At 43.8% G+C, this 27,839-nt stretch overlaps 1 protein-coding gene across 1 annotated transcript in view; it reads left to right on the top strand.

Moving 5' to 3' along the window:
• Window positions 1-27,839, top strand: part of NID2 (nidogen 2) — an 83,154-nt gene that overhangs the window by 16,498 nt on the left and 38,817 nt on the right. Inside the window, exons 4-8 of the mRNA XM_052646617.1 lie at window positions 69-754; window positions 11,280-11,429; window positions 11,857-12,102; window positions 13,365-13,565; window positions 14,872-15,102. Coding sequence (XP_052502577.1) covers window positions 69-754; window positions 11,280-11,429; window positions 11,857-12,102; window positions 13,365-13,565; window positions 14,872-15,102 — 1,514 coding nt within the window. The remainder of the gene's footprint in view (window positions 1-68; window positions 755-11,279; window positions 11,430-11,856; window positions 12,103-13,364; window positions 13,566-14,871; window positions 15,103-27,839) is intronic.

Raw genomic sequence — 27,839 nt, 5'->3', positions numbered from 1 at the left:
TGCTCACCTTTGTAAGAAGGTGGTGGGTGGACACGTATGCTACAATATCTTTTTTCCTTTCTATTTAGACACAGCAACCTGGGCATTCCTGGAGTGTGGGCTTTTCACATAGGCAGCACTTCCCCATTGGACAACGTCAGGCCAGCGACCGTTGGAGGAGTCCTTTCCAAAGCCCGTCCTTGGGCCCCTCTGGGACAGTCCTTCAGCCATGCCGTGACCCTGGAGGATGACTACACTCAGGACACTTTGGATGATTATGATGAGAATGAGGAGGAAATCGAATACCCGCCTAGTGAGCCAGCAGAGGCATCAAATGGCCACAGCACAATCGATGTTTCTTTAGGAGGTAGGATCTCTGCTCCAGATTCTGACCTGGCCTCCCCTGTGCCACGTTCAGCATCTCGGGGTGGAACTGAAACAGAAGCTTCCCCCTTGGACCCTCACGCCAAAGAGAGGAGACCTCAGGGGGAGACCAATGCCCCAGATTTAAAACAGCGAGTCGAGTCTTCTCAACAGCCAGGGACCAGAGTCCCTGCTCCTCCAGAGACTGAAGGAGATTCACCTGCTCCTCCCGGGGAAGCCCCGCCGCCCTCCCTAGAGGGAGGAGCTGGGCCAGCCGACCAGGATGCTCTTCCAGCCCATCCTGGAGGAGAGGCGGCCCTTCCCAACTACCCTGGGCCCGACCACGCCCCGCACCTGGGTCACCGGAGGCAAGTGGTCGGGGTGGAGGACGACATCAGCTCCAACACTGAGGGTAAGTGGATTTGAACCCTGGGTGCTAAGAATTCATTGAAAAAAAAATGCTGGTCTTGCAGAGACTCATGAATTTTCTTTCAAGCATGTAGATGAAGAGTTTAGCAAAAGAAGCTGGGGACTTATTTTTAAAACCCAAGTATCTTTTCTTTGCCAAAGAAATCTTGGCAGGCAAATTCTGTTTGGAATCTGTTGACCATTAATAATATTTTTTTTTTAAAAAAGGGGCTTCTTGAAGCACGTGGGGAAAAACTGGGGGTTGCTCATGCCAGCTACGCTCTCAAGTGGAATGAAGTATTTTAGTCTGAAAGTTCAACAAAGGTAAAGCGTTTTTGAGGCCTCACACATATTATGGTGATAGAGGGCTTCGGGCTTTAGTTTCAAGTGATGAGTTGTTCTGGCTGGGATGAACATTCCAGATTCTTCCTCCATAATGGGATGACCTCAGTGCTCCCCTCAGTTAGGGACATGGTGGTGGAGTGTGTGGGAGAGGGGACCCCTGGGGAGAAAACTTCGAACCACCTGTGTCTTGTCATTTCTGGTTCACGGCTGTGCAGCTGTGCTATTCAGCTCCCTGGAGCCTTGTCCTCATTTCATGACTCACTGACCAGAGTGAGGGGCCAGCAGAGAAATGCCCAGGGAAGGCCTCGGTTAATTAATATAGACACGGAGCCCATGTCGCCTTCTCTTGAAGGCGAGACTTGTCAGGTCAGGTTTATGTGAACACCTGAATGGGAAACTGGCCACAGATTTATCCCATTTGTTCCAGGGACTGCTCATCTGACCTCTGACAGGAGGAAAGAGGTCAGAGGTGAAAGCATTCTTTAGAACCTTTGTATTTTTTCTTCACCTTTCCTGTTTCCCATACTTTTTACTCTAAAACAGGTTGACCTAGCAAAAGAGCTTTCAGGTGGTTCTGCAGTGGCCCCTGACCTGCAAGAATTTGCTTGAAGAAGCGCTTCTTTTGCGAGGTGGGGGATGAAACTATTTCGTGACTGTGGTGACGCTGGGTAATGATGACAAGGAGAACACTGGTGTCAGACTTAGGGTTGAATCTTGGCTGTCATGCTGGCTTCATGTAACCCCAAACCTCTAGTTTCTCCTAAATTTGTTGAGAGGATTGAAAGAGATAATGAAGGTCTTAGGTTAGTGTCTGTACTAGTTAGATCTTAATAAGTGGTGGCTGCTTTTACTAATTACAGAGGATTTAAAGCAGTGGGAATGGGGGTGGGGCGGTAGAGAAGGAAGAGTGGGCTTGTTAAGTACTTGTGCCTTAATTTGTGCCTAAGGACTGCCTTTCTCTCAAGAGAGAGATGCAAATTTTATGGGGAGGCTTCAGAACCTTCACACCTTTTTAGTCTAGTCTCCTGAATTTTCAGCATAAGTGACATATATCTAAAGAAAATATAAAGCCAAGTATCAAAGACTTGTTTTTTCTTTTTTTAAAAAAATATTTATTTTTAACTGGAGGATAATTGCTTACAATATTGTGTTGGTTTCTGTTGACCAAAGAGATTTTGAGGTAAAGATATGCTCCAAAGTGGTCTTTTCATTTGTGGGTTGTGACTTCCTGCCCTGAGAAGAGCTTGGAATATTAGAAAGCAGATCCCTAGAGTGATTTGTTAAAGGGTTAAGAAGAACGGGCTGCACGCCCTGTTTTGAGCTGTGAGGGGCTGAGAGAAGCGGCGTAACTGGAGGAGGCCAAGGGAACTGGCCATAGAGAACAGAGGCAGCAGCCATAACTCTCGTGGGGCATGAACTATGATATTTACCAGCTGCTAGATAACGCCTACCCCTGACATCTCGGAAATGGCAACATGCGTTTGAAACATCTGGGTAATACAATGAGACATTTAGGGGGAAAAATCTATACGTTTTTGAACTTTGAAAAAAGAAAAATCAGCCACCATATTAGCAGAGAGAGAAAGCTTTAAAACTTGAAAGCAGAAATGAAAAATAGTTGAACCTCTGATTTCATCTCAGGCTTTAGGAAGACTCAGTATCCTCGGGGAACTTGTTCCAGGACCCCCTCTTCCCGTGCAGAAACCAAAATCTGTGTATGCTCAAGGCCCTCAGTCAGCCCTTCGGATCCCCGGTTCTACAACCTCAGCTCCCCCAGCTGTGGGTTCCCCTAACCGTGGATCTTAAATGCAGCACAGGATCCTCAGCTTCTTGAATATGCAGTTGCTGAACTTGTGGACACCAGAGGGCTGACTGTATAGAACCGTGCAGTTATTACTTGGTTTTTCTTGGCAGTGATGTTTGTTTTTTCAAACAAAACATTAGCATCCCCCAAGTCTATCAGGCAAAAGTGGACTCCCTCTGGGAAAGTTAGTGGATGGGGTGGCCGAGACTCACGCTGAACACTGCCTGCTAAAATGCCAGCCTTGAGCCACGTTACCAGCTTTTTCTAATGATGGAATGGAGGAGTGTGGATTTTGGTTTTCAATGGACTTGAGTTTGATTTCCAGCTCTGTTATGTGGTTTAGGATAAGACATTTGCTCTGTTGGAGTCTCATTTTCTTCAGCTGTGAAGCAGAGATAATGTGTGTGTGCTGTGTGTACTACGTTGCTTCAGTTGTGTCTCTTTGCGACCCTGTGGACTGTAGCTCGGTTCTGTGCGTGGGATTCTCCAGGCAGGAATACTGGAGTGGGTTGCTGTGCCCTTCTCCAGGGGATCTTTCCAACTCAGGGGTCGAACCTAAGTCTAATATCGCCTGCATTGGCAGGCAGGTTCTTTACCACTAGCGCCGCCTGGGACCTCATCGAAGAGTTGCAAGAATTAAAATTGGGCATGGAAGCACCAGTCCCAGTAGATTTTACTTTCGCCTTTAAGTTTCATAGTGGTTAACTTGCTAAACCAAGAAATTAAATAATTTCCCTTCTCTTTAGTCCCTAAGGAAAAAAAAATTTTTTTTTATTTTTATAGACTTTTTGTTGAGAAATCTAGATTCTTTTTAGATCATGTCCACACCAGGCAAGAATGTCCCAATTTCACTCTAGTTCTAGCCTCAAGCTTATTGTTTTCTTTGTTATCTTTTTGTAGACCACAAAACTAGCAGTAAATTGGCTGCACAAACTTTCTCTGTTTCAGGGGTATTGTTTCTCCAAGCAACTCTGGAAACTTGTTGTCAAACCAAAAATTACCTGACCCTCCTCTGATCAGGGCACTAGTGGAAGTCTTCACTCATATTTATTGGGTGTCCACTTGAACTCTGAGTGGGAACTTTGCTTGGATGCCACTAGCACAGTTAATCCTCAGAATTGCCCTGCGCAGTAGAGCCTTCCCACAGTGCAGAGAAGGAGACGGAAGCCTGAAGTACTGAGTGATTTGTTGGGGTAAGAGGCAGGCCAGGACTGCAGCAGAGCCATGGAAGGTTAGAGTAAGCACCATGCAGGGCAGATCCACCTGTGGTGTGTCAGGGACGTCTTCCTGGAGAAGGAGGACTTGAGCCAGGTCTTGAGGTCAAGGCCTCAGTTTTGGGAGAGAGAAATTGGGGCATATTCTGGACAGAGGAGTGACAAGAGTGGAGGTTATAAGGTGGAAATGGGGAGAGAGAGGAGAGTTATAGAGGGTAGGTGTAAGAGGCAGCTGCCAGCAAGGCTTTTGCTGCCTGGAGCCAGTATTGTGGGCAGCAGGGACGAGCTTGATTCACAGGGGCCATAGAGATTCTTAAGATTCTGAAACCTACCTGCCCAGGTGGTGCAATGAGGAGCTTAATTTGACCTCAGTCTGCATGATGAATTGGAAAGGCGACACCTGGCTTTCAGCACCCTCAGGCGTTCTCACTCTGGCCTGCGATCCTGTTGATTGTACTCGGATGGCAGTCATGCAGGGAAGGCCCAAGACGTGAATAGGGTTTCCCTGTGGCTTCTGGCCTTGGGAAAGGCCTTAGGGATGTGTCTCAAGTAGCTTCTACCCTGGGATGAACTCAAACAGGCTCTGCTGCCCAACCCAGCCTTCCAGACACAAAAGCCCCTCTCCAGGGGTGGGGGGCACCCCCAGGTTGCTGAGGGGATGTGAACAAGAGGGTCGCCCATACCGCTGAAGACACCTTAAGGGAGAGCCTTCGAGGGTCAGATGTAACCCTCCCCTCAACAAAAAACAGGGTCCTAATACCTGTTTGCCCAGCCAGCTTCACTATGTACCATACATATACACCAAAAACAAATGAACACTGGAGGGAAAAGCCTGCTACTGTTTTTCATTATAAAGCTGGATGTGGTTTTTCTTAATTCGTCTATCATGCTGTGAGGTGGGAAACTTAGAAAAACTCTGTCCTGCAGTGAAAAATGTAGGTTCTTTATCTTGAGGTAGCAGGAAGAGCTGTTAAAGTAAAGGTCAACCCAGTTGCCAGAGGCAGGGCCAGCTCAGGAAAGCCCTTGGTCCCCGTTTGCACGGTGAATCTGGTCTGTACCCTGGAGCCTGCCAGTCTTCCATGTGGCTGGGCCAAGGCTGAAGATGAGTGCTTAAGGGTTTTTGGAGAAATGAAGACTGAAGGATGGATCAGAATAAGTGCAGAGGATGAGTTTTCCATTTGTGTGAAAATCTCCCAGTTAGGACAAATCTCAAGTGCCCTGGCAGCACCTCTCTTTCTTTTTCCTGATATAGCCCCGTGACTCCACCCTCATTTTTTCTTTCCGTTAAGGATAGGAAAAGAGTGAAAAAACATTTAACGAAAAAAAAAAAAGAAATGACGTTTTTTAAATCCTCATAGGGAGATTCTTTTAGCAATTGTCTAACCTCATTTAACAAAACTGCTGCAAACTGAGCCTATTCAGACCTGGCTGCCCTCCACCCTCCTGTGAGGTCCTAGTTGCCAGCAGACTTGTCCCTCCCTTGTGACAGGAGCCGCCAAGCAGAACGTGGGCCCCCAGAGCGTCTGGAGTGAAGCCTGCCCAGTGGGTAAAATTTGGGAGAGAGGAATCTGTGGGATGAAAGCTAGATTTCTTGAAGTGTGGCTCTAGTCCACTTGGGGCTCTTTCTTTCATGGCCCTGGTTTAAAATGCTGATTCCACACCCCTCCTCCACCTTCTGACCCAGAATCTGCCTGTTTAAGCCAGGTCCCTAGTGATTCTGAAGTCCACTTCAATTGAGTATTGCTGATATGAGGGAAGGAGTGTGGGGTTTAGAGCCAGAAGATCACATAGTCTTTGTGGAACAGGAAGAAGTGTGTGAAAACACATTTACAACTGTGAGATAAAGAGGCATAGAAATGACCACTGAGAAAGAAAAGGTACTCACTGCACATCTCATCCATCTGGGATTCAGACACTGATTCCCCACCTCCATGGGGTTCAGCATCCTTGAATCTACCTGCAGTTCCCATAGAAGTTTGAGAAGTACATTGGCCAGAAGTCTGGCTTTTCTTGCCCAGATAAAGACCTGGGTCCTGGGCACCTGGTTTCCTCCATTAAGGATCTTCACGTGCCACACTTGGAGACTTAGCCTAAGTGGGCCATCCAACGCAGCATCCTGTTCTCAGCCAGGGCAGGAGTGAATGCTAAAGCATTCCCTGAAACCCACCCACCCCAGGAGCTGCTAATTAATTGGTCAGATGAAATTCATTCACTACATGAAACAGCATTCTCCAACTCAGAAAGGGACGGTTTGCAAATATGCTGACCGTTGTCATCCATGGGCATAAGAGACCCCAGGAGTGGCTACGGTGCAGACTCGGGATCCGCCCACTGAGTCTGAATTGGTAGGTCAAAGGTGTGCCCTAGGAATTTGCGTTTTTAGTTGGGATCCCAGGTGATTCTGATGCAGCAGTTCCCAGAATTCATAGGAAGGAAGGCAGCGTTCCCTCATCCTGGCACCATGCTGAAGATGTAAGTACCTGTCAGAGCCAGAGTGGAGCTTCCCAGGTGCCTCAAAGGTGCTGTCAGAACTGACCTCCCACAGACCTCCTCCAGTAAGTGGCCGCTCCAGGCTTCCAGTTCCCATGTCAGGAAATGAACATCCCTGTGGAGCCCTCTCTTGCTCCTCTTCTCCTCCCCACCCGCCTCCCCTCTCTCTACCTTACCCCCGACTCCTCCTCCTGTTCTCTCCCTCTGTCCAGTCCATCAGCCATCAGCTCCACCTCACAGCACTCCAGATCTGGTCCCTTCTCCAGCCCCTCCGTGAGCACCTCCAACGACCAAGCCACTGCCCCTTTCCCCACCACACAGCATCACCCTTCTGCTCCAAACCCTCCAGCAGCTTCCCACCTCGCTCAGACTAAAACCCAGATCCTCCCCTCGACCTTCCAGGCCTGACAGGAAGTGGCCAGAGCTACTTCTCCGGCCTTATCCCCTCTCCCTGTCCCTGTTTCTCCCACATGCCTGCCTGCCTGACAGGGCGTGCCTGCCCTCACTCATCCTCCTCTCCTCCAGGCCTCTGCCCAGAGTCACCTTCGCCCTCCCGTCCCTCCCGGACTTAAGTTTCTGCATAGCTCTGGATATTATCCCCCATGCCAAATAATTTACCTGTCTGTTGACTGTTGTCTAGGGAGGGGGATATAAGCTTCAGGACAGGAAATTTTTTTTTTTAATTAAATTTATTTCTGGCCACGCTGGGTCTTTGTTGCTGCACGAGGGTGTTCTCTGTTTGCAGCATGGGGGAACTAGTCTTGGTTGCAGTGTGCAGGGTTCTCATTGCTAGCGTCTTCTCTTGCTGCAGAGCACCGGCTCTCTAGAGCACGAAGGCTTCAGTAGCTGTGGTGCATGGGCTTAGCTGTTCCGAGGCATGTGGACTCTTCCCGGACCAGGTATTGAACCCATGGCCCCTGCAAGGCAGGCAGATTTCCATCTACTGCACCACCAGGGAAGTCCAGGACAGGAATTTTTGTTTCTCTTGTTCCCTGCTGTATCCTCAGTTCCTACTCCAGGGCCAGGTGCATAGGGAGTTCTTGGTAAATACTTGTTTGAATTACTGAAAGAAAATGGTAGCCTTTGCTTTTCACCTAGGTTGACACTGCCAGTATTACATGTGCTCATCTGCACATGGAGGCAGGTACAGAAAAGGAACTGGATGTTCCTCTGACCACGAGCATACCCACGTTCCCCCTGGTGTGGCCTGCACGGTCTGGAAAGCACAGCTTGTATTCCTGGCTCAGCAAGTCCCATCCTGAGCATGCAGCTCCCCTCCCCCCTACATACACAGTTTTAAAAGATCCCCAAACCAGCCTACCAGTAGCTAACCCATTATAATTATAGTCAGTCATGTAACAGACTTTCATGGGGGCCTAACTTATTTTTTGTTAGAAACATGCAGACAGTGTGCCCATAAACTTTTAAACTTTGGCACAGTTGCATTTGTATGTTGCTGGCTACACTGCCAAGCCTCTCTTTTTACCCATAGCGTAGCTATGCCTCTGCCTAGTAGTTTAGTTCAACTAACCCAACTCTACACATCTGTAGGACTTCCCTAGTGGCTCAGATGGTGAAGAATCTGCCTGCAATCCAGGAGACATGGGTTCAATCCCTAGGTAAGGAAGATCCCCTGGAGAAGGAAATGGCAACCCACTCCAGTATTCTTGCCTGGAGAATTTCATGGACAGAGGAGCCTGGCAGGCTCAAAGAGTGGGGTCACAGAGTCGGACACGACTGAGCAACTGAACTGAATACAAACCCATCATTTATTAATGTGATGGCAGAACTGTGTTTTTGAAAATTGGAATACGAACACTTTGCAACATTAGTTTCTGCGGTACAATGAAGTGAAACAGCTACACACACACACACACACACACACATATATCTCCTCCCTCTTTGGGCCTCCCTCCACCCACATCCCACCCCTCTAGGTAATCACAGCGCACCGAGCTGAGCTCCCTGGGCTTTACAGCAGGTTCCCGCTAGCTATCTGCTTTACGCATGGTAGTGTATCTGTGTCAATCCCAATCTCCCAATTCATCCCTTCCCCCTGTGTCCACATACCTCTTCTCTCATCTGCATCTCTATTCCTGCCCTGGAAATAGGCTCATCTATACCAAGTTTTTTTTTTAACCTGAATTTCCTGAAGATGACTACCCTTTAGTCCTGCATCAGATCACCTTTTCACCTTTGCATCCAGAAGTCCGCTGAGAAACAGTGTGATTTCTGGTGATGAGGGGTATGTGTGTGTGGGGGGTCATCCTGATTTTGGAGAGGAAGAAACAGACTGTACATCTCTGTGGTTTCCGTGGAGCCATCTGAGCCAGGCTGCTGTTGAGTGTCTGACGTGGATGCTTTGCCACCCAGTTCCCTTATGCTCCAGGAGAGGAGGGTCCTGATGGCAGCTGAGGCCATGAACACACTCACACGTGTGCCAGTCCTTCCAGGGGCCGCTTCTTAACACTTTAGTCATGACTTTCTGAGCTGGAGGAATCGGAGATTTTGACAAGTTACATTCATTTATTTTTACTCAAACTGGGCTTTCCTCCCCTCTTTCTTATTAAACCAATGGTAAATAATGATGCATAGTGTTTTTCCTCATAGCCACCTTTTACAATCTTTTTTATTATCTGTTTTGTTTTTCTGCATTGAGTTTTGTGTCACTTTCCTGTTCTTATTTTTTCCCAAATGTTCAGAGTGATGCCTAGTTTTCTATTTTTAACGAGCTGGAATTTCTCAGCCATGTGCTCAAGGCCCAGTACCAAATCTTGATTCACCAACTTTATTTTCTGTTCCCAGTCAGATATTCCACTTGAGTCAAGATCGTCTGTCCTGCCAACCCTCAGCTCTCTGCTTTCTCAAAGGAACCTGGAAACACTGTCCAGAAGTGGCTGCTGCTGCTCAGTTCTCTTCCCTGTGCTTTCCTGTCAGGGAGAGAGCCCTCTGGGGGATCTCTGCTGTCTTCTCCCATTCGGTCTGATACATGAAGTGTGACTCAGACTCTACTGGTCGAAGTCTATGTTGATTAACGCTGGTTACCTGACCAGCTCCTTTGCCTGGCTCTCAGGATAGACGTCCTTGGGCCCCACCAGCTGGTGGTCAGGTGCAGCTGTTAAGAATCTGGAGCAAGTGTCTCTGGGTTCAGATCCCACACTGGCCACCTGTGTGACTTTAGGAGAGTCAGTTTGATCTGTGCCAAAACTTGTTTATCTGCATATAGGAATTTGAAAAAAGTCCCTGCTCTTGTGCAAACTGAACAAATTAAGTTCCTGGCGTTTAAAGTGCCTGGCATTTATCAGGCACTGTTTCGATGCTCACTTGGCTGTAAGGAGGACTTGCTGGTACAAGTCTTTATGCTGGCCCCACTGTTAGCTTCTATGGTGGTGCCCCCTCCCCCCACCGCCCCCGAGTTTTGTCTTCTGTTCTCTTCTGGAATACTGGGTAAGTATTGGGTTTTCCATTTCTTCCTCCCCTTCCCATTTCCTCCTTTTCAGACCTAGTCCTGGAATGCAGCTGCCACTCAGTTTTTCCAAAGAGCAGGTTATCCGCGTTCCTCACAGCAGCTCCGGAGTCTAGCCCTAGATTCTGCGCAGTCTTCCCTCCTCAGTCCGCTCGGGGAGTCTCCGCCCAAGCCCTGCTCCAGGGGATGCTGCGGCAGAGGTGTGCACAGCCGCTCTGCCTCCTGGTGGCCGTGCTCGGGACTGGCATCGTCCCCAGTGTCCGGAGAAAGCCTTCTCTTGTCTGCCAGCCCCCCTGGCCACACCCCAGCTCCGTGGCCATTTGCTGTAGTGACAATGGAATCTGCTCCAGTTCCTTTCTTTCTTGGCAGCACAAATGGTCCTCTTTCTTTTTTTAATGGGCAGAATAAGCAGGAGATGGAAGGGACAGCTACTGGAGCATTGAACTTACCTGGGGCCACATGGCTTCCTAGAGAGGGGTGCCTGTGCCCAGGCTCTCCACTACTGCCCAGACATCTCGTTTGGGTCACACCCACCACAAGAAACCCTGCGAAGGCCCAGAACTTTTCACGCCTGGGTTCCCTGCTCCTCCTCCTCCATCTCGACCTGCCTCTCCATGCACGTTCTTTAGGGGGTGTGTGTGTATGTGTGTTCTTTCCTTAACACCCTTCTTCTCTTTCAGAAAAACTTTTTTTTTTTTCCTGGGTAGTAAGACAAGCTATAGGTTATTCCCTCTCAAGTTCAGGGTTACCGAAAAGAAGAGAAGAATGGTTAGACATAAGACCGCATTTGTTAGTTTTTCTCTTTCGTCATCCTCTCAGAAACTCATTGCTAGTAGTTTGAACCATATAAAATTGCTGACCTTTGGCCATTTTTTGACCCAGAAAATGGCCGTTTTGTACAGTTCAGCCTAAGACCTGCTTCCTGGCTGGCTTTCCTATCCCCACACAGAGGGTCTCAGCCTCATCCGTGCTCACCAGCTCTGCAGGGAGACCAGATGCAAGCAGTCAGCAGTGCTTCTTGCCAGAAGACCAAGCAAGTTCATTCCCCCTGCGTTGAATGTCATCCCTGTCTCTTAAACATCGAAACTGCATTTGTTTATTACACTCTAAATGGATTTTATGGAGCAGATGCTGTGTCCATGATGAAGCTTGGCAGCCACGACGCCAGAATCACTTAGTCCTTTTCATGCAAGTTTGTTTTACTTTCCAGTCTTCACATACAATGCTGCCAACAAGGAGACCTGTGAACACAACCACGAGCGCTGCTCCCGGCATGCCTTCTGCACTGACTATGCCACGGGTTTCTGCTGCCACTGCCAGTCCAGGTTTTATGGGAACGGGAAGCACTGTCTACCTGAAGGTGAGGGGTGATGGCTTGATTGGGGCCGGGGGCTGCTCTGGGTCTGTTCCTGCCACTTGCTATTTCTAGCGGCCACCGTGAGTTCTGCTTGTGGACATTGTGTCACTACTGTTTGAATCAAAGTGCTAGCAACTTGCAGGTGCTCCATAAATATCTGAGGAATGAACACGTTTGAGCTGATTTCCCAATTTGAGGATTAACCAGAAATGTTTCCTCCCATTTTGCTAGTGTGTTAGAGTCAAAGTGGATGGGACAGAGGGAGGATGGGAGGAGACAGATGGAAGGTAGGTCTGTCTGGTACCTAGATGGCCAGTGGGATGTTAAGGAGTTGGGAAAAGGGCTGAAGATGGAGACTGGGGAGTTGGTGGGTGGCTTTATCTGTGCGCTTGGATGATGGTCAAGGTTGACAGGGTATGTTATCTCTCAGGGGCACCTCATCGAGTCAATGGGAAAGTGAGTGGGCACCTCCTCGTGGGCCATACACCCGTGCACTTCACCGACGTGGATCTGCACGCTTACGTGGTGGGCAACGACGGCAGAGCCTACACGGCCATCAGCCACATCCCGCAGCCTGCTGCCCAGGCCCTTCTCCCACTCACGCCGATCGGAGGTCTGTTTGGCTGGCTCTTTGCTTTAGAAAAACCAGGCTGGGAGAACGGCTTCAGCCTCACAGGTGAGCAAGACCGTGGTCACCACTGCTTTGGTGGCTTGGAGGCTTGGGTTTCCACTCAGTGGAAGAGGATTCACTTGCTCCAGAGCCACACGGGTGGGCATGTTCTGTCCAAGGTAGTGGGGGATGGTTTGGCCTTGCAGGACTGTTTCTAAGACCCCATGATTCCTTCTAAGTGCTTTCCAGGTTGTTCTGAGAAGCAGGATGACTCCATTTGGGTCATTCATTGTCTCTTACCCCATTTGTTGAAGCCTGGGTGTCACACCCCATGTAACTGAGTTGTCATGCACATATCTGTCAAATAGGGATGCACGTGAAAATTCTAGGGCACCTGGAGGTGATTTCACTTCATGGGGAAGGGTGCCTTTCCTCCTTGTCCCTTGATGACCTGTACCTATAATGGTATAGACAGCACTCCTTAGACTTTAACGCACATGCACATCACCTGGGGCCTCAGGAAAGGGTAGGTTCTGATTAAGTAGGGGGAGGAGAAAGGTGCAGAGAAGGGGGGCCAGGGGTATCTGGGATCCTATTTTCCTAGTGAGCTTCCAGGAGATTATAATTCTGGTCTGAGGCCCACCCTTTAATAGCAAGGGTGTAGGGAATACATCCTGGCTTCTCACCTCAGTACACCTTGTTCCCCAGTGGATTTATCTTTATTACACATAAAGTGTGAGAGAGAAGTTCTTTGCCCACCTCCAGCTATAGAGCTCAATAGCTATTTGTAGGGTCTTGCTTTTAATCAAGGTTTGATAAAACCTTGAGTCAAAAGTAGATAAATAAAATACAGTATACCTAGTTACATTTGAATTTCAGATAAACTGATTAATGTGAATAATTTCTGTAAGTATGCTGCAAATATTGTATGGGACATAACTTATACTAAAAATCTGTTTTTTTATTCATCTGAAATTCAAATACAAATGGGTGTCCTGGGGAGTTTTGTTTGGTTTTGCTAAGTCTGGCAGCCTTAGAAAGAGAAAGATCAAGGATGTTCATAGGGGTTTATTTTTAACAGAAAACAAGTTCCTACAAAGAGAAGCAGTGTGAAATGGGATAGGATGGAACCACACTCTTGAACAGAAAGTTTGGGGAAACTCATGAAATCAACAGCTGATAGTACTTTATCCTGGTTATCAGATCTCCTTAGGTACTGTCTCCAACAGCAGCAGAAATTGGGAAGTGGAAGTATGCAGTGGTGATTATTGCTGAAAGATGCAATGCTTCTTTTCACTCTTGGGCTGAATTTTTATTTTACACTCCAGGTGCTACCTTTATCCATGACGTGGAAGTTACTTTCTACCCAGGAGAGGAGAGGGTTCGAATCACTCAAACTGCTGAGGGGCTGGACCCAGAGAACTACTTGAGCATTAAGACCAACATTCAAGGCCAGGTGCCTTACATCCCAGCAAACTTCTCTGCCCACATGGCTCCCTACAAGGAACTCTACCACTACGCAGACTCAGGTGCATGCCGCCAGTTCTCACATCTGTTAAATGGGGATGGTACACATCTCACAAGATAGTTATGAAGCTGATGTGAGTGACTGCATGGAAGGTCCTTAGAACAGTGCGTGGCCCATGAAATGAGTTCAACATTGGTTTGATTATTCTTGTTATTTTGTTAGTGTGAGAAAGGTGCTGGCTGTGGTAACACAAGGATATCAACATCCCTACCCAGTACTTGCAAGTAATAATAATATAATCAGTTACAACCTTGTCTGCAGAGTGGGAAGGGATGGTATAATTATGTATGGTTTTTAACTCTCGTCCTCTCTGGACCATGGAAAAGTACTGATTATTGGAATTTATACTTGTTCTCTAACCTTGTTTGGAGCTGCAGTGTTGTAAAACTACTGTTAAATTTGGAGTCAGAAGATAGGAATTTTTGTCATAATGTGTCTAAAGAATTTGGGGAAGAAGGTCACTTACATCAGAGAGCCTGTTTGCTCATCTCTAGAATAATAACCCGCTTTCTTTCTGTCTCACGTGGGTGACATGTTAAGTGTGATGTGTTCTGTAAAACACCACCTGCTTTCAAGATGCTGCCCCGATCTCAGCTCCTGTCCTGCAGCACAAGGCTTTTGATTGTGCCTTTGCTTCTTCTATGATGAAATCAGGCAAAAGGCATAGGGAAGAGAATGGGCAGCAGAGACCTGGCCTGGGCACAGGGTGACTGATGGCCAGAAAACTGTCAGGCCTCCCTGCTCTGCATTCAGATGGAGATGAAAGACGCTCTCCCACACTTCCTTTCCCCAGAAGCCTTCAGACTTGAGTGCAAGGTGTTGGAAAGCTTCTTTTCTGTGCACTGATGGATGGATTGGCTGAAAACTTGGGAAGTAGAGTCAGGCCAACTTGAATTCCAGTTACCACTCTGTGCTACCAGCCTTGTGTCTTAGATTACTTCTGAACTACTCCTTAACCTCTGTAAGGCTCTCCATACAAGATGACAGGTCCCACCTTACTGGCTACCGTGAGGAGTAAGTGAGGCAGGGCATATAGAGTGCTGGGAATGGCTGGCAGATAACATAGGGTATGCTTTGTGAATAGTGACAGCAGGGTTTATATCTCCTGCCCTCAGCGCTTTGGCTTTACTTTTACTCCGGTTCTTGGGGTTGCCTCACAGGTTCCCGTTTAAACTCAGGAACTTCTGAGGGGGACATACTCCAGCAACTACATAAAAACTGTGCCAAGAAACTCAACCCACATAAAAAAACCCTCTGTTTTTAATATTTGCAAATTTTCTTGTTTGACTGAATGATGTCTGTTGCAGCTGTGACCTCCACAAGTACCAGAACCTACTCTCTCATGTCTGGTGCCATCAACCAAACACGGTCCTACCGCATCCACCAGAACATCACTTACCAGGTGTGCAGGCATGCCCCCAGACACTGGGCCATCCCCGTCACCCAGCAGCTAAATGTTGACCGGGTCTTTGCCTTGTACTCGGATGAAGAAAAAGTGCTCAGATTCGCCGTGACCAATCAAATTGGCCCCGTTGAAGGTATGGTTTCCCTTTTCTGTTCTTACTGGGCAAAAATTACATTGAACCTCTCTCTTCATTCCTTTTTGGTGCCTCAGAACGATTTACACAGGTTACTAAGGGCAACTGAGTGCCAGGCTCTGTTAGGTGCTGGGTTGTAAGGATGAATAAAGCAGGATCCTGTCCTTGAGGTGGAGACAGAGGTAGAAATGGGGCTTTTAGATAGTGTCCCTGCCAAGATCGGGAACAGAGCATTATACATGAGGCTGGTTTGTTGTAACACCCAATTGTGTGCGCACATCTGTGTTGGGGACACACCTGTGATCAAGGTGTGGCCAAGTTAGGAGGGAGAATGATGCTGACAAATATTTGTTATGATAGTGATAAGCACAGGGTGCTGTGAGCCTAGTTGGGAATTTCAGGGAAGATGTCCCCAAGGAAGTGACATTTAAGCTAGTTAAAGGGTGATAAGGATTTCACCAAATCAAGGTGGGACAAAGACCCAGTGCCTGAATTGGATGCAGATAAGTAGTCAGTGGGGGCTGGTCATTGCAGTTATGGCCCTGGAGATATTGATTGTTAGGATGATGATAAAGATGATGGCGTTTATTAGTACAGGAAGGATATAAACTAACATTTTCAGAGAATGGGCTTGATAGCTTATTTAACTGACATTACTATGGAATATAGTGTAATATGGTAACACGAATTTTGAATTCTTAAGGGCAGGTTCAATTTCTATGACTCTAGACATATGAGGGTTTAAACCTCTGTTACTTACTCTAGCAAAGTAACTTTTATCAGACTTTTTTTAAAAGAATCTTTTTGTCTTTATTTTTCCTATTTATTTTTGGCTGCACTGGGTCTGTTGCTGTGGGCGGGCTTTCTCTAGTTGCGGTGCATGAGCTTCTCGTTTGGTGGCTTCTCCTGTTGAGGAGCATGGGCTCCAGAGTGCATGGGCTCAGTGGTTGCACTGCATGTGCTTGGTTGCCCTAGGCCATGGGTGATCTTAGTTCCTGGACCAGGTGTTGAACCTGTGACCCCTGCATTGGCAGGCAGACTCGTAACCACTGGACTACCAGGGAAGTCCCTGTCATACATTTCTTACGTTTGTGGAGAGTGATGCTTGATGTTATAATAGGTAGTGAGATGTGTCATAGGCATGGGAGCCAGTGTTAGTGGTGGGAAGTTTTTTCAGAGTAGGTATATTAGTTGATCATATGGGAATCGAGGGTAGGATGCTTTAGTTCATAGCAAAGAAATTGTGGATAGTGTTTTATAATAAAGTTGGTTGTATGTAGTTCTGGTATGTGGGGGTTGTGGAATATTCTAGAAAGGATTATTGTGAGAGTATTTATTATAATAATGTTGGCATATTCTGCTACGAAAAATATATCCAATGTGCCTGCTGCATATTCTACATTGAAACCCAATGAGAGTGTAGATTCTCCTTCAGTTAGATCAAAGGGGGCTCAGGCTCAGTTAATTTCTGCTAGAGTGGAAATAAATAAATTGATTATAGCTAGGGGTCGTGATAGGAAGATTATTCATAAATGTTCTTGTGATGAGGGTTGAGAGGGTTAAAGATCCATTTATTAAAAGGATTGATAGAAGAATAATTGCTGGTGTTACTTCATATGAAATTGTCTATTGCACATAAGGCTCTGATTAATGTCTATTTTGAGTTGGAAGCATGTCTGGATCGTAAGATGGAATATAGAGCTAGGCTTGGCATAGCTAGTATAAATATTACCCCTAGATTTATATTAATGAGGGGATAATGTATGGGTAGAGCAATTCATATGATTAGGGCTAGGGTTAAAGTTAGGACTGGTATAGAAATGGAAGATGTAGCTGGTTCCTTAAGGAATAGTAGTTCTTTAATAACTAATTCGACTGTGTCAGCAATAGGTTGTAAGAGGCTATATGGTCTGACAATATTTGGTCTCTTTGGAAGTTCATATAACCTAAGATTTTTGGCTAAATTAATGCAAGAAATGTCACGGCTAAAAGAATAGAGATGATGAATATTAAGATGTTAATTATAAACATTTGTTAGGGAAAGGATTTGAACCTCTGGTTATAAAGGGTTAAGTTTTACACAATTACCAGATTCTGTCACCTTAATAAACTTTGTTCTTGGGTGATATTTTGTATATATTAAATTACATCATTAATTGGTTATATATATGTGTGTGTGTGTATATGGCAGTTTTTTCAAGTGGGCATTATTTCTCTTTGTCTTTTCATGCTGGAAGAACTATATAATAGAAAACAATCATTACTCTGGTCTGAACTCAGATCATGTAGGACTTTAATCGTTGAACAAACACATTTTTAATAGCAGTTACACCATTGGGGTGTCCTGATCCAACATTGAGGTCATAGACCTTTTGTCAATATGAACTCTAGAATAGGATTGCACTGTTATTCCTAGGGTAGCTTGTTCTGTTGATCAATTTTTGGATCAATAAGGAATAATATTTTGACTAGTAAGTCTAGACTTTAGTCATTTGGAGATATTTTTATTCTCTGAGGACACTCCAACCAAAAATGTCAACCCAGATAAAAATTTGTTATCCCTTAGTGGTTTAGTTAGTTTTCTCGGGAGTTAGTTAATTAAAGCTCCAAAGGGTCTTGTTTTATTTTGCTATTGCTGCCTCTTCACGCGGAGGTCAGTTTCACTGATTGAAAGTAAGAAACGTAAAACCCTCATGTGGCCATTCATACAAGTCCTGATTTAGAGAACGGATGATTATGGTACCTCTGTACGGTCAGGACACCATGGCTGTTTACCAGTTGTCACTGGGCGGGCAGGGCCTCTAAGACTAGTTGTGCTAGAGGTGATGTTGTTTTGTTTGCTATGTTCCTTTTACTTTTTAAAATTCTTTCCTTGAGTGCCTGCCTGTGTTGGATTAATAGCATAATTACTGAATAATCTTGAGTTGTGTTTATTTGCTGTTAATTAGCCGTATAATGGGCTTCCCAGGTGACATTAGTGGTAAAGAACCCACGTGCCAATGCAGGAGACACAGGAGCCTATGGTTTGAGCTCTGCATCAGGAAGATCCCCTGGAGGAGGGCATGGCAACCCACTCCGCTATTCTTGCCTGGAGAGTCCCACAGACAGAGGAGCCTGGCGGGCTACAGTCCATAGAGTTGCAAAGAGTTGGACACGACTGACGTGACAGCATGCATGCATGTGTCAGTATATTATTAGTTACTGAGATAAGTTTATGTAAGAAGAAGTATCTCTAGTTACTCATATTAACATTGTTGCCTCTATTGGTCAATAGATTAGTTCAGCATAAAGCTAGGCATTGATTTGCTTATTATTGGTATTAAGATAAAGTTATTGAGGGCTTCCCTGGTATCTCATCTGGTAAAGAATCCACCTGCACACTGTTCACAGTAGCTAGGACATGGAAGCAACCTAGATGTCCATCGGTAGATGAATGGATAAAGAAGTTGTGGTACATATACAGAATGGAATATTACTCACTTATAAAAAAGTACATATTTGAGCCAGTTCTAATGAGGTGGGTGAAACTGGAGCCTATTATACAGAGTGAAGTAAGTCAGAAAGAGAAACACCAATATAGTATATTAATGCATGAAGTGAAAATTGTGTCCAACTCTTTGCAACCCCATGGACTGTATAGTCCATGGAATTCTCCAGGCCAGAATACTGGAGTGGGTAGCCTTTCCCTTCTCCAGGGGATCTTCCCAACCCAGGGATCAAACCCAGGTCTTCCGCATTGCAGGCAGATTCTTTACCTGCTTAGCCACAAGGGAAGCCTAAGAATATTGGAGTGGGTAGCCCATCCCTTCTCCAGTGGATCTTCCTGACCCAGGAATCAAACCAGGGTCTCCTGCATTGCAGGTGGATTCTTTATCAACTGAGCTATCAGGGAAGGCCATATTAATGCATATATATGGAATTTAGAAAGAGGGTAATGACAATCCTATATGCAAGGCAGCCAAAGAGACACAATTGTAAAGAACAGACTTTTGGACTATGTGGGAGAAGGCGAAGGTAGGATGATTTGAGAGAATAACACTGAAGCATGTATATTACCACATGTGAAAAAGATGACCAGTGCAAGTTCAATGCATGAAGCAGGGCACTCAAAGCTGGTGCTCTGGGACAGCCCAGAGGGATGGGGTGGGGCAGGAGGTGAGGGGGGTTCAGGATGGGGAGACACATGTGCACCCACAGGAGATTCATGTTGACGTGTGGCAAAAACCACCACAATATTGTAAAGAAATTACCTCCAAATAAAATTAATTTAAAAACAAAAGAATCTACCTGAAATGCAGGAGACCCCAGTTCAATTCCGGGGTCAGGAACATCCACTGGGGAAGGGATAGGCTACCCACACCAGTATTCTTGGGCTTCCTGGCTCAGCTGGTAAAGAATTTGCCTGCAATGCAGGAGACCTGGGTTCCATCCCTGGGTTAGGAAGATCTCCTGCAGAAGGGAGGGAACCAGCCACCCACTCCAGTATTCTGGCTTGGAGAATTCCATGGACAGGGGAGCCTGGCAGGCTACAGTCCATGGGGTCACAGAGAGTTGGATATGACTGAGTGACTTTTACTTTCATCATTATATCAACACTGTTGCCCTTATTGGTCAATAGATTAGTCCAGTATAAAGCTAGGAGTCAGTTTGCTTATTATTGGTATTAAGATAAAGTTATTGAGCTTGAATGCTTTCTTAATTGGTGACTGCCTTTAAGCCAACTGTGGTGGTGTTTTTAACCTCTAGATAAGGTTGTATCCTCTAAAATCTAACCTTTTTATATTAACATTTAAAAATACATTAAAGTTTTAAATTTTCTGGTAATTTAAAAAGTTGAACTAAAATTCTTTTCCTGGAAAACCTAGCTATCACTAGGCTCGTTAGACTTGTCACCTCTACTTATACATCTTATTTTGCTACATAGATGAGTTTGTTCATAAGTAGCTCTTCTGGTTTCAGGATATTTAACTTCTCTTTGTTAATGTTTGCTAGTTAAATGATTATGCAAAATATACAAGGGGTAAACTTTTCTCTTTGTTACTTTTAATGTTTCTTTCATTATTCTCTTACTGTACTTTCTCTATAGTGCCAGAAGATATTTTGAATTTCTGTCCCCTATACTTTAAATGTTGAGTGGATGTTTTATTTAATTTGCTTATATTAGTAAAACTTGTGGGGGTTTGGCTTGACTTAGTTCAAAGTATTCATAAATTATTAAATCTTCTAAGTGTAAACTAGATGCTTTTCTTCAAGCCATGTTTTGACTTACTTGAGCACACTTTCCAGTATACTTACTTTGTTCTGATTTGTCTCTTCTCATATACTTGGTGTTTATTACAGTGCTTGGGGAAGGTGATGGGTGGTATATGCGTGCTCCATGGCCTTATTCTATTAAGCATTCTGTTTTCTTTAAAAAGCAAATATCTACTTTTGGCTGCGCTGGGTCTTCATTCCTGTGCAGGCGTTCTCTGGTTGTGGCAAGCGGGGACTACTGTCTAGTTCCTGTTCTTGGGCTTCTCTTTGCAGTGTCTTCTCTTGGTACAGAGCACAGGCTCTAGGCACGTGGGCTTTCGTAGTTGCAGCACATGAGCTCCTAGGTGTGGCACGCAGTCCTGGTTGTCCTGAAGCATATGGGATCTCCCTGGACCAGGGATCGAACCCACGTCCCCTGCATTGGCAGACGGATTCTTAACCATTGGACCAACAGGGAAACTCAAGCATTCTATTCTTAATTTACTACTAAATCCTCCTTTGGTTTTTAGTTTTCATAAAAACTTTTGTGTAGTGAGAAATATATTCTTGAGATAGAAAATACAGCCCACTTCTTTCCACCCCATCAGTTATACCTTGACCTAACATTTTTATTTGTGACAATTATGCTTTTATTCCTTTCTTAGGGTTTGCTAGAGACAGTGGTAGATAGACTGAATTAGCAAGGGTTGGTGGGGTTTATCGATTATAGAACAGGCTCCTCTAGAGGCTTGTGAGGCATAGCCAAGTCCTTTGAGTCTTGAGTTGTTGCTAGTAGTACTCTGGTGAATAATTTTGTTATTATAATTATTTGGATTTAGGGCCAAGCATAGTGGGATATCTAATCCCAGTTTGGGTCTTAGTTGTCATGTCGTCAGGAAATACTAGTCACTTTCATAGTGTATTTTTATTTAGCTATGGCTTTTTACAGTTTAATTGAAATTTAACTTTATATTACTCTTTAACATGTTTTACACTAAATTTCTATTAATTTGAGTTAATTGTATGATCTTGGTGGCTGTCATGGGATTTTCCAACCCTAGTTAATATAACTTAGTTGAACTTTTGTTTATGGCTTTATTTTTATTCCTACTGGCTTCCATGGGGGTCTGGTTAAGCAAGACGTTATGAACTACTACTGTTAGCGTGCTTGATGCCGGCTCCTTTAAATCTTAATGATTTAGAGGGCCTTCTCATTGGGTGTGGATGATTGCATATGTAGTTTTATGGAGATGTGGATGCAGAGAACAGACTTATGGACAGCGGGGATGGAGAGGGTGGGACGAATGGAGAGCGTAGCATGGAAACATTTATATTACCATGTGTAAAACAGATAGCCAGTGGGAATTTGCTGTATGATGCAGGGAGCTCAAACCGGGGCTCTGTGGCAATCTAGAGGGGTGGGAGGTGGGAGGGAAATTCAAGAGGGAGGGGACATATGTATACCTGTGGCTGACTCATGTTGATGTATGGCAGAAACCAACACAATATTGTAAAGCAGTTATCTTTCAATTAAAAAAAAAAACTAATAGAAAGGCTGGGAGCAAACCTATGTGTTTATGGAATTGATAAACTTATCTAGGCATTTTCAGTGATTGCTTTAGGTTTTAAGCTACATTGACAAGTTGTGTTTATATAGTGAAGTAACATGTATATAATGTTTTGTGTGATTTATGCTAAATTTAGTGTTAAACTTTTTATTAAAATGGTTGATGGATCTTGGGAGATATCTGTCTATATAAATAGTAAATATCTAAGCAATTCTTTGGTATGATTAATGCTTATTTTCTAGGTCTATTTTATTTTGCACAGTACATTGTTGGATAGATTAAATTCTATGTATTTATATGTTTCTGCCCTGTTTGGGGGGTTTGACAGGGCATTAAGGACTTGTAGAGCATGGGATTTAGTGGGGACTGAGGGGAGTTTGTTAAATAGGTCATTTACCTGTATGTGTGCAATTTCCTTGTTTTGTGACCATTGACTGAGTAACACCTTGTGGTTGATGTCGGTAAATAATATTCAATAACATTCAATTAACGTTCAGTTTATTTGACTGTGTTAAGGCCTCAGATGGCCATAACTGAGTCACAGCATCCCTTTATGGGCTTTTTTTCCATTTATTTTTAATTGGAGGAAAATTGTCTTACAGTGTTATGTTGGTTTCTCCTGTACTACAGTGCAAGTCGGCCATAATTGTATGTGTATCGCCTCCATCCCCGCCCCCCTATTCCACCCTTCTGGGTCACCACAGAGCACCAGGCTGGGCTCCCTGTCTTATACAGCAACTTACAGCATGCCTTTAAAAATTAAAAATATACCAAATGCATGAAACCAAAGTTATGTGTGAGCATGGCTGATTAGTCATTAGTCTATCAAGATGTCTTATTTAAGAGGAAAGGGCAGGTCATTTTAGGTCCCGAAGAACCAGATATCTGATGAAGTTGAGACATTAATAGAAACCACCCCAGGTTATTGGCCTGGAACAAGAGGAGGGACGCCAGCCAAGAGGGGTTTATGATTTCATGTGACTTGCTGATTAAACTTGTGATCTATTGGATATGATGCACATGTTGACTAGAATTGATTTGACTTAATGTACTATGTACACCCAATAATATGTACCATGTAATAATAGTATAACATATATGCTTTTAAGCGTGGAGTAAATAATGAATTTATGTATAGTGTATTATATACTATCAGTAGGTTCCTGTGCATGCTTATAAGATGGGGTAAATAACAAATAATTATACATGTAGTATATTATGTATAATATGTATTTGTACTTATTAATGTGGTAATACATGTTATGCACGAAGTACATAGAAATTTATGGTAAAAAGAGGTGATTTTAACACTGAGATGATACTTAGTAAATGTAAATCTTATAAATATCCCATAACAAATCTTCAGGGACTAGTTTAAATAAATAGAATTTCAGCTTGGGTGCTGATGGTGGAGCTGGAGCCTCTTCCTTGAGTCTTAGGGAGACGTATTATTCTCCTTTTCTGGTTTACAAGACCAGGATTATAGATATACTACAAAGACTCTTCATTTTAGGAGGTTATTTTCAATGATGCTAGTTACCGGCATTATGTGTGTGCATGCATGCTAAGTCTCTTCAGTCGCGTCCAACTCTGTGTGACTGTAACCAGCCAGGCTCCTCTGTCCGTGGAATTCTCCAGGCAAGGATACTGGAGTGGGTTGCTGTGCCCTCCTCAGGGGATCCTCCTGACGCAGCGATTGAACCCAGGTCTCCTACATTGCTGGTGGATTCTTCACCACTAGCACCACCTGGGAAGCCATACTGGCATTGTTCTAGAATTAAAAGAAATATATGAATGCTAATTGTTGGATAATAATGAAGGGGTGCTCTATAGGTTGTCCTCCAAATCATGTCAGTGTTACAGTTCTGTTACTAGTACTCAAAATACATATTGACTGAGAGGTCGAAACATTACACTTCATTATTTGGATATGTGAGACATTGGGATAAATACTAGAATTAAAACTGAAAAGATTAGGGTCAATACTCCTAATTTATTAGGAATTGGCTGTAGAATTGCAAATAGAAAATATCACTCTGGTTTGATACGAAGTGGTGTGTTGAGGGCGTTTGCTGGGGTGTAGTTGTGTAGGCCTGCTAGTAAGTGGTGAAAATACTGCTAATGTTATTAGTATTAGAATTAGTAATGAGGCACCTAGGATGTCTTTGATTGCACGCATGTGTGCATGCTCAGTTGCTTCAGTCATGTCCGGCTCTTTGCAACCTCATGACTGTAGCCTGCCAGACTCCTCTGTCCATGGGGCTCTCCAGGCAAGAATACTGGAATGGATTGGCATTCCCTTCTCCAGGGGATCTTCCTAACCCAGGGACTGAACCTGGGTCTTCTATGTCTCCTGCATTTGCAGGCAGATTCTTTACCAACTGAGCCATGAGGGAAGCCCCTTTGATTGCACGGTAGGAATTAAATGGGATTTTGTCTATATGAGATGAGATTCCTGTGGGGTTATTAGATCCTGTTTTGTGAAGGAATAGTAAGTGGACAGCTGCTAGTGCTGCGATGATAAATGGGAGAAATAAAATGGAAGGTGAAGAATTGTGTAAGATTTACTTTATTTACTGAAAAGTCACCTCAGGTTCATTTGATGAGGCTTGTGCTAATATTTGGAATTGCTGAAAGGAGATTAGTAATAACTGTTGCCCTTCAGATATTTGTCCTCCAGTATGACGTAGTCTATAAATGCTGTAGCTATGACTGTAAATAAGTTGATTTCAGTGCTCCATGTTTCTAAAAAAGTGTGGGATCAGTAATATAAGCCTTGTCCTACATGAATAAATAGGCAAATAAAAAATATGGAGGCTTCATTTGCATGTAGATATTGGATAACTCATCCATAGTTTACATCTTGGCAGACGTGTTACTGATGCAAAAGTGATGATTGTGTCTGATGTATAATGTCTTGCTAGGAGTAAACCTGTCAAGATTTGTAGAACTGAGCAAATAACCAGTCGGGAACCAAGGTTTCATCATGATGAGATGTTTGGTGGAGCTAGGAGATCAGTAATTACATTGTTGATGATTTTTATTAATGGGCGTGATTTTTGGATGCTGATCATTAATGTTCTTTTTAAAATTAATTTTTGACTGTGCTGGGTCTTCGTTGCTGCATGGGCTTTTCCCCAGTGGTGGGAAGCCGGGGGCTACTCTCTAGTTGGTGGTATGCAGGCTTCTCATTGTGGAGCAAGGGCTCTAGAACACATGGGCTTCAGTAGTTGCGACATGTGGGTTCAGTAGTTGTGGCTCTGGGGCTCTAGAGCACAGACTCAAGAGTTGGGATGCACAGGCTTAATTGTTCTGTGGCATGTGGGATCTTCCCAGACCAGGGATTGAACCCGTGTCTCCTGCACCGGCAGACAGATTCTTCACCACTGAGCCACCACGGAAGCCCCAGTGTTCTTATAGCTGAATTAACAGTGATGATTTTTCATTTCATTGGCTATGGTTAGAGTCCACGTAAGAACAATAACATACATTGTGTTTAAGTACTATTTTCGTAATTAGCTTTGCGGGGTTTTCTTCAAAACCTTCACCTAATTATGTGGACTTAGACTGATTGTAGGTGGTGGTATTGGTTGTGGGCTTGTGTTGAATTATGGTGGTTCATTTCAGGGTTTAATAGTATTTTTATTTAGGCAAAATAGTGGTAGTATTTGGTTACACGTCAGCTATGACTACTGAGAAGTATTCTGAAGTTTGAGTCTCTAGTAAGACTGTTTTAGGAGTATTTCTTTCAAGGTTGATGATAGAATTTTCAGTAGTATTTTGTGTGTTAAATGGTGAGGAAGGGGAGATTGTGTTTAAGTTTAATGGGCTAGATAATTGGGTTATTTATGATACAAGTAATTCTGAGTTTTTTGATGAAGAGGTACAGGAATTGGGGTGTTGTACAGCTCTGGTACTTGATTGATAATTGTTACTGGTGTATCACTGCTTATTGGTATTGTGGTTATTATAAAGGTTCAGTTCAGTCGCTCAGTTGTGTCTGATTCTTTGTGACATGGACTACAGCACGCCAGGCTTCTCTGTCCATCACCAACTCCTGGAGCTTACTCAAACTCATGTCCATCGAGTCGGTGATATCATCCAACCATCTCATCCTCTGTCGTCCCCTTCTTCTCTTGCCTTCAATCTTTCCCAGCATCAAGGTCTTTTCCAATGAGTTGGCTCTTTGCATCAAGTGGCCAAAGTATTGGAGCTTTAGCATCAGTCCTTCCAATGAATATTCAGGACTGGTCTCCTTTAGGATGGACTGGTTGGATCTCCTTGCAGTCCAAGGGACTCTCAAGAGTCTTCTCCAACACCACAGTTCAAAAGCATCAATTCTTTGGCGCTCAGTTTTCCTTATGGTCCAACTCTCACATCCATACATGACTATTGGAAAAACCATAGGTTACTCATGGTAATTTGGACTATGAATAATAGATCCAGACCATATAAACAGTATGGCCTTTAAAAAGGGGTGTGTGCAAATATGGAGAAATGTTCCATAAGATTGGTTAATATTGATTGTTAATGATTATAAGGCCTAATTGGCTTGAAGTAGAGATGGCAACAATTTTTTAAATGTCATTTTGGGTAAGAGTGCATATTGCTGTAAATAATGTATTGATATTTATCCATATAATGTTGTTTGGATAAATTTATTATTCTGTTAAAAAGGGTAAAAGTGGATGAGTAGAAAAATCCCTGCTACAACTACTGTGCTTGAGTGGAGTAGGGCTAAAATGGGAGTAGGGACTTCTGTTGCTGAGGGAAGTCACGAACGGAGGCCAAATAGGGCAGGTTTTCTAGTTGCAGCCAACGCAAGTCCTATTAGAGGTAGGTTTGAGTAAGTGATTTAGGTTAAGCATCAAGACTTGTTGTATGTCTCATGGGTTTAAGTTAAATAGAAATTATACTACTGATATAATCCAATGTCTCCAGTGTGATGATATAAAATTGTTTGAAGAGCAGCTATATTTGCGTCTGCTTATCCGTTATCATCACCTGATAAGTAGGAAAGATATAATTCTGACTTCTTTTCACCCAATGAAAAGTTGTAAAAGATTGTTTTCAGTGACAAGAATTAGTATTGTGATAAGAAAAAGTAGTATTTAAATATCATATTGAAAATTCCTTAACTGATCATGTGAGAAATAATTCTACTGGAACAAATATTATTGAGAAATAGTCTAATTTGAAGCTAAGTGATGATTTAAGGGTTCAGATTGAGGTAATTATCTCTTGACATATATGAATAAATATTGTTGGAATTAAGCTGGTGATAGAAGCATAGTTGTTTTTATGTAGGATGGATATATATTACTTTTGTAGATGTTGGTGTTTGTTATTATAATTGATACAGTTAGTATAAATATGTAGTGTGAAAGAAGTAAGTAAGTTTAGTTTATTTATAGTTGCACCAATTTTTTGGTTTCTAAGACCAATGGGATAACTACTATTCAGTTTGAAAAAGCCTTGCTATTATATGGGGTATCATGAATTAGCAGTTCTTGTATACTTTTTTGGTAAATAAGGTTTAGTCTCCTGTTACTAGATTCACAATCTAATGTTTTTTAAAAAAAACTATATTTATAGTATAAGAACCCTAAAATGATTCAAGGGTTTAATGATAGGACTAAGAAAGGTAAAATGTGAGAGGTTATGAGGCATTTTCTTGTGCAAATGATGGTTTAATATTACCGATATGTTATGTTTATTTGCCTCATTGTGTTACAATTAATATGTGTAGGAAGATAAGGCAGTAATTATTGTACTGTGGTAATTCCTATTAAGATAATCGTGATATTTGATCATGAGAAGGATGATACTACCACAAGTAGTTCTCCAGTTAGAATGATAGTTGGTGGTTAGAGCTAGGTTTGTTAAACTTGCTAGTAGTCATCATGTATTAATGGGAGGAATGTTTGAAGACCTCAT

Source organism: Budorcas taxicolor, chromosome 10, assembly GCF_023091745.1.
Source record: "Budorcas taxicolor isolate Tak-1 chromosome 10, Takin1.1, whole genome shotgun sequence".
NCBI classification, from domain to species: Eukaryota; Metazoa; Chordata; class Mammalia; order Artiodactyla; family Bovidae; genus Budorcas; species Budorcas taxicolor.
The sequence above is the reverse complement of the archived record's forward strand: the minus strand, read 5'-3'. Positions and strand labels throughout refer to the sequence as shown.